This window comes from Eucalyptus grandis, chromosome 1 (genome assembly GCF_016545825.1).
Source record: "Eucalyptus grandis isolate ANBG69807.140 chromosome 1, ASM1654582v1, whole genome shotgun sequence".
Lineage (NCBI taxonomy): Eukaryota > Viridiplantae > Streptophyta > Magnoliopsida > Myrtales > Myrtaceae > Eucalyptus > Eucalyptus grandis.
In genome coordinates, this window is record NC_052612.1 from 52,755,212 (window position 1) to 52,766,172 (window position 10,961).

Consider the following 10,961-nt stretch of genomic DNA (forward strand, 5'->3'; position numbering starts at 1 on the left):
CACGAGGAGAAGTTAAGACTATCATCCAACTATATTCATCTCATGTCCATCTAGGACAACTTCAATTCGATTCCTGAGTATCCATATATTAGAATTATCTCTAATTGAATTGCCATTCTTCTGTTTTAGTTGTTTCTAGATCCTTAATATTATTTCATTTTTGTTCTGCAACTGTGTTAATGTCCTCTTTGTTGCTTCACTTTTTTAGCTAAATTAAATTGAACCATCACAGTAATATTTAAGACGGTAATGCAGAGCTTATTATAAATGTAATTTAGATTGAAGCTGTAAAAACTCCTGTACTACTTGATTTAAATAACGGCATAGCTAATGAGAAATTGCTTCTTCTTTTTTTAATTTAAAAATGTACTGACAGAGGAATACGCATAATAATTATTTTAGTCAAAATTCTACGAGTTCTATGACTGGGGAAATCACTAGTTTCAAACCCGTGACTATTTTGCGTTATTATTCTTGAGCCATATTAATTAATAACTAACAACAATTTAAAAAGTAATAAGTTTTAATAACTTGATTCATGCCCTATACTAAATTGTAGTCATTAATAAGTAATGTCATAATTGCATTAATTACATACTAATTGTTTTTTTTTTTTTTTTTTTTTTTTTGTGCTGGAGGAACCGGCTTGCAGCCGACAGCCGCACCGTAAACCCTCAGGTGACACTTAAGCAGGAGGAGCCACCACCCTTAAGTCACACTTAATACACCTAGCGCCTCCCCTGGGTTTTGAACCATTCACCTCTTCGTTGAGGATCAGTAGAGTCTTAGCCAGTGGAGCCACCGCGGCCGGTGGTATTACATACTAATTGTTCTTCATGTGATAATCGAGATTATCATTGATTAGACGATTTGACTATAAGTAATTTGATATAGATAATGACAACACATCGTAAATTAACCCAACTACCGAGTTGAAGACAATCGATAAAGGTCGAAAAGAATTGCACAAATCTGAGCCGCAATCTACTCGCCCTCACGTCACTCCAATGAGATCAAAACACAGAAAATCATTGAATCCTCAGTTTGGCTTTTGGGATTCAAAACAGAGAAATCATTTGTGGCAATTGTTTCAAACAGGAGCTTTTGGTTGTTTATGCTGTCACTCAGAAGTTCACATGTCACAGTGCTTCTCATGTTCCAACTGTTGCAACCCACCCTCGTATATGGATCCCTCATGAAGGCAATACATCAATGTGCATCACGAGGACTAGAAAAGTGTCATAAAAGAGAGTGAACACAGCAAAGAACCTGTAGAGAACCTATAAAGAAGTAAAGAGCTATGGTATGCTTGTGCATAGTAAGAATACACTATTTGCTTGCAGCTTTTCTTTTGTGCTTCTGAAAGGTAATTACTTTATTTTGGCTTTTGTTTCGGTGAAGCAACTTTTGCTTGCTTCTCAATTAATTTATTATTCCTTCGTCGTAGGAGTCTGCGGGAAGATAGGTTAGCATTCATTTTATACTTTCCAGCATTTGTTTTGAAAGTGATCAATACACTTCACAGAATAAGTATTCTTTTCTTACGCTTGCTGTGTAAATCAGTGAGTGCTCACTTTATAAGCAAAGCAAAATGTCACCTTATCTTTTTCAAGAATCTTTTTAGGATTTTCGAGAGCGCGATTAGTTGTTTCAAAAAAATTTAGGAAGTATAAACATCTCATATAGAGTTCCTGTCACTCCCGTCAGTGCAACTTATAGAATGGTGAGAACCTGAAAGGAGTGACATGTTGTAAGACCATATATATTTCTAGCCTTCTCTTCTGCAATGTTTAGGAGACCATGAAGCCAATTATTCCAAACACTTAAATTATTATGTTCCATGAAACTTGATTAATAGGAAGAAAATATCATATTCAATGCTCAATTAAAACATAAACACTAGACGAAAGTGGCTTCAATACCATCTCAAAGGATCAAGCCAAAATTTCGACGTTGTATCAAAAAGCTGAATTTTTCTTTTTCACCAATCTAAAAAATGTGATTTGGAAAGCTACAGTCTGCATTTCCTCTCTATTTTGCGGTTTGATTATACAAATAGGATGATTGCTGGATATTTGGAAATAAGGTTTTTAACTAAACCCTATTTTCAACTTGACTAATTTGCACTCATGCATGGATAGAAGAAATATCATATTGGTTCCAAGCGTTTTATCACTCAACCAATTCCTTGGACTTTCATAGTAAGTTCATTGATCATGCCATTCCAATTCAATATATTGTATGCCGTCAGATGAAGAAATTCATTATGTACTAAACAGGGTACTAATTGCAAAACCACAAAGTTAGATATACTAAGAAATCTAATTGAAACTCTTTTAATAATTGATGTGGCAATAGTCTATTGAGTGCTTGAACCAGCTAATTGTTTAATTTATGGATCTCAATTACTTCAACATCCAATAAAAAATCATCACATCAGTTAGTAAAAGAGTTTTACTAAAATTTTGTGGTAAATAAAAAATTTATCATGGCAAAATTTGTTGAGAGTTGTCATATATATGAGGGTGAAAGGGTAGATCTTTAAATTAAAAGGTGCAAAGCACAATTGAAGCAAGGAATCAGAAGTTTTTAATGATATTTTCAAGTTATTTCTCATCTTCTAAATGTATTTCTACTATTAAGTACAATTTTTTTGTTCGTTTTTAAATAAAGTTGTAAGTTTAAATTACAAACAATGGTTTAAAATTCATTTAGAAGATGAGAAATAACTTGAAAATATCATTGAACAGTATGTATTATCGTGAACAGTATGTATTTTCGTGTTATATTAGAATCATCCATAAGAACAAAGAGGGTCATTCCGATCTCACAAGGAAGTGCACTTTATTTGATTGAAAATTCAGGCAAAAAACTAATACAGTCAATAGGAAGAAAAATTGGTCTGACCTTCTTTTGAGAGATTACCAGGCACCAATAATCCCTAATTTACATATATTTTCAGTAGAATTTCCGAAAAGAAGCTAAATAACTGCAACAAATGAATCAAATACAACCCAAGACTCTTCTTTTTTTGTGTCATGGCTTGCATCGTTAATAAGAGACTACTCATACTATTTGCCTCAAATGCACGGCAAGACCGCATTTCCATGCATTGGACTCAGATCCTAGCCTTAGCCGTCATGCCTCTAGTTCAAGCTCGAACATCGGGTGAGAGACCAAGCAGAGATCGGCAAAAATCATATCATCGGTCTCTGTGCCACAGCTGAAATCATGGCACTCGAAGTGCGTCTTTACTTCATCTGGGAAGCTGACGCACTGAGGCAACTCGGACTCCCGTGATGACGATGAACAGTCGACAGCAGATGTCATCTCCATCATCTCTTTGAATTTGGATGACTGAAGCAGAAGCCCTGGGGCTGACGTGGCATTAGCTCGGTGCGGCTGAGTTGGCAATGTTTCTAAACTTTCGATGGGCACATCTGTGTGTTGGTTTTGGAAGTAGCTTATCCCAAGTTGATGAGAGCTTGCAGGTAAACTGGAATTAACAAGGCTAAGGCTAGGGTTAAGGTCAGCGTTCGTGCTTGTTTGACTTTGGATGAGGTTGTTATTATCATTGGGTTCAAGCCCTTTGATGTAACGGCTCGGGTCGAAATTGGTGACAGCGTCAAGTCCGCGGTACTCTATGGCTGCCATGTCATATGCAATGGCAGCTTCTTCTTGGGTAGCTGCAAAGTTGAAAGAAAAGAAAACATCACAATCATGGGATGGCGAAATTGATGAATGTCTGATGAACATTGGCCACCACATTATGCATTCATACAGAACTAAGTGTCAATTATTAAGGTACGTTTTAACAATTTTTTTCCATATGGATGAAGAGCTTTCATAAGGTTTTCATCTGTAGTTGTTTGTTGCAGCTGTACCTTTCTAGCATTCATACGACCGGCAAATTTCTTCTTCTTCTTCTTCTTCCTCCTCTTTCTATTGTTCTTGTGCAAAGAAATTGTCATTATATCCATATATGAGTGATTTTTCTTTGTTTTATCCATGAAACCTTTGTGATTCTCATGATCCTTGATGGGTTTTGCCATCTTCTGAGCTCTATATTCAATCATTGATTTTTTAGACACATTCAGTTGACAGTTACCAAACTAACTACAGAATTTCATGTATTTGTCATTTAAGTTAGTTACTACCTTTGGCCAACCGTTGGAAAGGATATCTACCTGTGTCTGTTTCTGTGTGTATTATAGTGGAAGGACTACTCTTTGACTGGTTATCACGTATAAATCTCTTTAGAAAGCAAAAGTCTTGTCTTCTCCATCGTCTGCGGATAAGATATGGACTGCTTTAAGATTTTCTAACAGGAAACAACAAGCAACATTTTGATGCTGCGATGTCCCAACTGTTAAATTAAAAAGCTTGGACAGAGTCAAATGAGAATGTAAGAAAGGGACGCTAAGCGAAATATACAGACATCTGGCCTCTTTCAATTTGCACTTACTCGATGGTCTAATTAAGTATAAGTAAGAAACAATATGCCAATAGTCCAAAATTTGTTTCCTTTTGTTCTTTAATCCTTGAGCAGTACGATGAGATGAAGTAGATGCATATAGTAATACTATATACTACAAGAGCAAGAGGAGATGGCAAAGTACCATATGTTCCGAGGTAGAGGTATTTATTTCCGAAAACTCTGCCGATTCGAGCTTCCCATCTTCCATTGTGATGATGTCTGCTCATTCATATGTTGAAAGTTAAAGTCAAATTCAACATATTATAGATCAGAACTCGCAAATTACTACAAGCATACAATTTAGAAAATTGTGTTAAGATCTCTGATGAGTATCACTGTAAAGAAAGGGCCGATTCCTGATCTTTGTTTGAGCAGATCAGATGCTTAAGTACCTCGCAACACCTCTGTATTTTGAAACTCCACGAGAGAAACCATTGCTTTTCCTGCAATTTTAAACCCGTAATTCAATGAATATCATTCTTCAAAGAAGGCCTCAAACTGGTAGACCCATACTTCATTCATAACTGGTAAATTGGTTAAACCTCAATGCATGCAAATATGACCTTGTACCTTCTCAATGTACCAATGTACTCTTCACGAGACTGTCCCTCCATTTCTTTCAGTTCCTTCTCATATGTGGATAGCTGCATCGTAATCGTACTTAATTTTCTGTAATCTTTTCTCACAAAGTGTGAGCGTGCACATAGTGACAAATGACAAAGAAATACCGGAAAATTGAGAATGGTTCCTTCACCCCAGTATTTCAGTGCAGCTAGGTCATAAGCACGGGCAGCTGTTTCTTCATCATCATAGGCACCTGCAAAGATCACATGAAGCATATCTAATGAATGAGATTAACATCATTTGACATGGGAAGCAAATGTAGAAAATTGTCGCAATCTTTCTTGGGTACGTAGAGATCAGTATTTCTTTCCATATTACTAATTCTGTGTTTCTGGGGCAACTGTGTGTGAAAGAGAGTAGAAAAGTAGATCGCGAAACGTACCAAGATAAACTGCATTTTGCAACCAGATTCCACAAAAACAAACGAACAAATCATGAGAAAAAGAGAGAACACATCAGTAGCATGAAAAATTGCAAGCTTCACAAATCTTAAGAAAAGTAAAGAAATAAGATGGCTTTGATGAATAAAAATGATCAAATACCTTGGCGTCCCTTCTTGTTCTGCGATTCATTCCAGCAATTCTTGTCCCACAAATGCGCTTCATATCTTCCGGTCCACCGATGCCTAAAACGAGCATCACGTCATGCACCCAACAAGCATTAAAAAATGCACAAAACTTCAAGATAAATGCCTAGGAGGAAAAAAAAAAGATTACGAGAGAAATATTGCAAGAAGGGAAATAAGTAGTGTTACACACACCTAGTGACTCCACGATAGATCGAGCTACGTTGAGGAGGAGATTCTCTGGGAACACTCCTCCTTGTTCTTTTCACTTTTGTCACACCACCGTTATTGCCTCTAACATTCTCATTTCTCTTGTTGTTATTCACATTGTTTCTCTGGTTTTGCTGTGATAGCTTCGCCATGGAAGTTGCACCAATGAAATGCAACCAAATTGTCAATTTACTTGAATAAAGAATAATGAAGAAGTTGAAGATGGCGGAACAAGAAATGGAGAGACTATGACTGAGTCTTACAATGAAGAGGGTTATAAAGGAATGACACTGAGCAACAGTTTGGAAGAGTGTGAACTGGCTATTACGTGTAGCCGGCGGCGAAACAGTTTCAATCGTGGCCGTCTCTAAACTGCTTCTATTGTCTATTCCCTCGTCTTCGCATAAATCTCTAGGCCATGTTCTGTTCTAATTATATCTCATTTCCTACATCTGTACTAGCTCCAAACATTGCTTATGGCATCTACACAATGTGAATTTGTTGGCTTGCGCCCCTTCATAATAATCCTCTGAACTTTTTCTTTCCTATTGAACTGTAGTGCACAACTGAACTACTCCAAAAATTGGAAAAGGTGAAGGAAGTAGTGCTCATAAATTGAAGATCAATGACATAACCCAACAAATAGCAACTTAATCTTTTGGGGGTTGAAAGGTTCGGAGGGAAGATTGGTTTGTCCAAGAATTGTTTGCATTTAGAAGCAATCTGGCAACCCTTTTCCCCTGTGGCTAAGGCACCCTCCTAACGTTCACAGATACTCATGGGCACCCCCATAGTTTCTCTGGTAAGACGCTTCAAACCAACGGCAACAGAACAAGACTTCCATTGATATGGAGGGAAAAAAGTTCCATGCTTAGGCAAGACATCAGATCATATTAGCTGCTTTAATTTGATCCAACAAGACCTAAAAATGCGCAAGATCTGCATAAATCAATTTTTAAAAAGTGTTAAAATATGTCTCGAGTTTGAGCACATCGAATAAATATAGTCCAAGTTAAATCGAAAAATTTTGAAGAACCTCTTTTAACTTTGTTTGTTCGTGCTTTAATTACTATGCACATGCCTCGTTCAAGAATGAAGAATGTGGCCAGAAGGAAGCCTGCAGCCGCTAGAGGGACAGTCCAGAATTGCTGCTTTTATTTAATGCAAATAGAAGCTCTTTGTCTTTTGTTTATTCTGCTGAAGTGCCAAGGGAGAATAGTGCTTAGGTTGAAGAGCTTAGGTTGGACTTCTTCAAGAAAGCTTGGGAGTTGGCGTGCATGAAGAAAAGCGCAATGATAGCATTCATTGCATGGGTCAAATAAAGAGGAAAGAAAGGTTGCACATGCATGCACGCCCATGGATTATGGTGGGCTTGTTTTGTCTTTTCTTTCATATCAGGAGTGACTCCCTCATGCCAAGTCAAAAAAAGAGGTAGCCACGTGAAGCCCATCTTAATTTACGAATTACCGACAATTTCTAAGAGCCTTTCTGTCATATCACACACTTCAATGCGTGTCTGACACTTTTGAACATTCTCCGACATTCAATTAACACGTGTCGAAAAATCCGATACTCGGTCAACTTTCTCGACACTCGAGTCAAAATTTCGACATATGAATTTCTAATACATGATTCCGATATCAAGGTCAATTTTATAAATTTTCAATAAATGAAATGTCAAAATATATATATAAAAAAATAAAACACAATAATAAAAATAATAAATAGAGAGAGAAGAAAAACATAGTCTTTTTTTCTCTTCTAACTTCCATTTCTTGTGATCCACAATTTACCTCTTAAGTTTTTTTTTTTTTTTTTTTTTCTCCTCTTCCGACATATCTAACATACGAGTACAGAATGTGGATTGCTTGTTTTTTCTCCAAGTTTTATATCAAATTGAAATAATGAATGATATTAATAAATGGTGGATTAATGTTTTTAGTATAAATTCATTCTAGGCTTATTTATTTATTTGTGAATTTGAATCTAATTAATTTGATTAAAATAATCATAAAAATGATAATTTATTATGTATATATGAAAATATATATTTAATATATATCATATCTTAACGTGTCAAAATTCTTTATTTTCTTTATTTTTTTAGAAACGACATGTTGGCGTGTCATGTCATGTCGCATGTTGTATGTCATCGGTACTACTTAGATCTTAACATATGCAACATTGAGATGGATTCTCTATAAAAGGCAAAGGAGCAAAGGAGAAGAAGGCGCCAAGTTTCGGTGGCCGAGAGAGAGAACTCTGAGACTGTAGAAGAGTGTAGAGAATTCTCGTAGGTGAGGGATTTTCTCGTTGTAAATTATACCATAATGTTTTAGCCAGTTAAATTATTGTGAGTGGAATTTGTTTAATTCATTGAGTGAGGTTTCACTATAAATCATGATGGACTAAACATTGTGTAAGTTATTTTGGTGTAATTTTGGGGTTAGGAAACACTAAAACTGTGTTTAAGTGTTCGAGTGATTGTAATCTCTAGTATATCTTGTAATCTCCGGTATATCGCTTATTTCTATAGTGGAATTTTGTACTGCTTTTCCCGTGAACGTAGGTTCCAATATTCTGACCGAACCACATAAATCTGGTGTTTGATTCCCTTTCCTTCATTCCAACTATTTTATCCGATTCGCTTGTCCATATTCTGCAACAAAAAGAAAGGAAAATCTAAAAAAGACCTAGCTTTCTCTTCAATGGATGCAACTAGTGGTAACAGGAGAAATAACCAATAAATTGAAACATAATATCAAAACTTTTGCACAAAATTGACTGGGCTCACTCGCCAAATATCACAATGAATTTCTCTAATGGATGGGAACATCGAGAATTAAATAAAGAAAATGATAATTTTGAAGTTTTGTTAATCTGACAACTTGTACATAAAGTGTCAATGGAATTTTTACTGAAATAAAATTATCACACATAAAAGCTGTAAAGCACAACTATTTGGATGGCCTAATCGACAATGCCACATAAATTCATCCACAACCTTGTTTCTCTGAGAGAAGAATGTCGCGGATTGCAGGTCCTTTCTAGTGTATACTTCTTGATGACTAGTTCTTGTCAGTGACACCCGATATGTCCTACTGTCTTTGATAGAAAAACCATAGGCATGAAACTCAAAATTGCAAGAATAGTCTGTCATCGATTGAGAAAAAGATAAAAGGGTTTTCATATGTGTAACGACCAGAGCATTATGAAGTGAAAAGTGAAAGGTCTCATTTCCTAAGTGACCAGTTCCGACATGAGAAGTCAGAACTCAGCAGTGATGTACCATTCCCAACTATCATATTATCATGGCCATGGTAAGAAACTATGTTGACAAGATTACCTGCATTATCTGTCATTTGAGCATTACTACCAGTGCCCATCTATCATTCTTCATCTCGTGAGTTTGAGATATGAAGAGCAGTCAAGCCGCGGAGTGTATTATTACTCTGATAACTGTGGTCCAAACGATACTAGCAATATAATGTATCATCCCCCTTCTTCTTTCAAACCTGACAGATGAGAGGTAGTAGTCCTGAGTTTGAACTTGGCGGGGCAATGACGATTTTGATTTGATGAGTAGTATTTTACTTTCATGAAAAGTGCCAATTTTTGTTTGAGAAAAGCCACAACCCCTATAATTAAATATGGATCCCCTACCTCAATTTCTGGGGTTATTCTTGATCCCTCCATATTGTCCCTGTGAGATCAATGTCGTGGAAGTGTTCGGGAGTACAGTTGAACTTCGCTTGTTTTGTAACCCATAGCTCTGAAGTTGTGCAACACGTCAATATGACATAGAAGAGGAGGCCTAAACACAGTCGTTTTAATTAACTTTTGGCTATCATAAAATCCTTCAAATAATCTAAGGACTTTATTAGCTCTTGACACAGATTTACCAATGAAATACAATTGATCACAAATAAATTTAAACTTGGGAAGATAAACAAACGATGGCTTATTTTCTTTCCTAATGAGTTGAAGTTGGCCAAGGAAGTCAAGTTCACAAGTTACCGAGCTTTGCTTGAAATGTCGATCTTCTACTGATGTTCGAAGTCCAACAGCATGTCCAAGAACTTCTGAGAGTATGCCCATGATCCAAGATTTTACAAGACAGTCGCTATGCATCCATGACATATATTTTGGATTATCGACTCGGGCTCCATTTTCTGATGTCTTAGTCTATGGTTCAGCTATTTCTCTAATGAGGATACAAAATAGGTCCTTACTTTCAATCAAAGACAATACCTTTGTTTCCAAAGCAAAGAGTTGTTTTCATTGAGCTTCCAATAATTGATATCTGAAGGAAAAGAGAATTTGGGGATTGAAGAAAGAGACGACATGGTTGTATTGAATTTTTTTATTTTTTATCTTTACAAGAAAAGATCGGTGTGCCCTTGCATGGCTGATAGCCTGATACCATAAAAATAAACAGAGAATTGAATAAATAAAGCATACTAATTTCATTGATAGTTTGTACAATATAAATAGAGAGATATCATTCCATTTTGAGAGAGTTGAAAAAGCACTATCTCGTTGAAAGGTTCTATACATCTGTCCTTTCTCACATTTTTTTTATTTTTTTATTATTTGAGGTGAATTCGAAATTAGAGAAAAATATTGTCACCTATACTTATGTTAGAATATGAATATAAAGATAAGAAATCTATCTATATGGAAATTTATAAAACTGAATCGAGGAATAATTTCCAAATGGATGCTCTGCTTGATGTATTGTCTTCATGCTAATTTGTAGAAGATTATATTCTATAACCATGCTGATATCTTGCTACTTGACTTATTACTTCAATAGGGTTACATTGTTCAGCTTTATCTTCAAGTCATCAAATTTCGAGGAATAAAGAGTTGATCTTATAAAAAAAAAAAGACCGGCTACGAACATGTCATCAAATCTCCAGGCATAAGCTCCGATCGTAATTTAAGCATAGCAGGAGAAGCCTGCAACATAGTTGCTGGTCATACTGCCACCAAACTTTTGAGATCGAAGAGCCACCTCTTTCACCCTCTTAATAACTGCTATCATTTCAGATGAGCTGTTTAGCTACGTGGATAGAAAAGCAG

The 10,961-nt window shown here is 36.0% G+C and overlaps 1 protein-coding gene across 1 annotated transcript; it reads right to left on the reverse strand.

Moving 5' to 3' along the window:
- Positions 1-3,138: 3,138 nt before the first annotated feature.
- LOC104438773 (AP2-like ethylene-responsive transcription factor At1g16060) lies at positions 3,139-6,028 on the reverse strand. The gene is made up of 8 exons (XM_039300510.1): positions 5,890-6,028; positions 5,644-5,700; positions 5,484-5,492; positions 5,206-5,294; positions 5,048-5,121; positions 4,870-4,920; positions 4,620-4,696; positions 3,139-3,686 (listed from the first exon to the last, which is right to left on the reverse strand). The coding sequence occupies exons 1-8, from the start codon at positions 6,026-6,028 to the stop codon at positions 3,139-3,141; spliced, it is 1,044 nt and encodes a 347-aa protein (XP_039156444.1).
- Positions 6,029-10,961: the final 4,933 nt, after the last annotated feature.

Excerpts from the sequence above, each read along its gene's own strand:
- LOC104438773 (XM_039300510.1), bottom strand. The coding sequence starts at position 6,028 with ATGGCGAAGCTATCACAGCAAAACCAGAGAAACAATGTGAATAACAAC. Across the intron at positions 4,921-5,047 it reads TACATTGGTACATTGAGAAG|GAAAAGCAATGGTTTCTCTC; the intron begins GTACAAGGTCAT and ends TTAAAATTGCAG. Across the intron at positions 3,687-4,619 it reads CCTCTACCTCGGAACATATG|CTACCCAAGAAGAAGCTGCC; the intron begins GTACTTTGCCAT and ends TCAACTTTGCAG.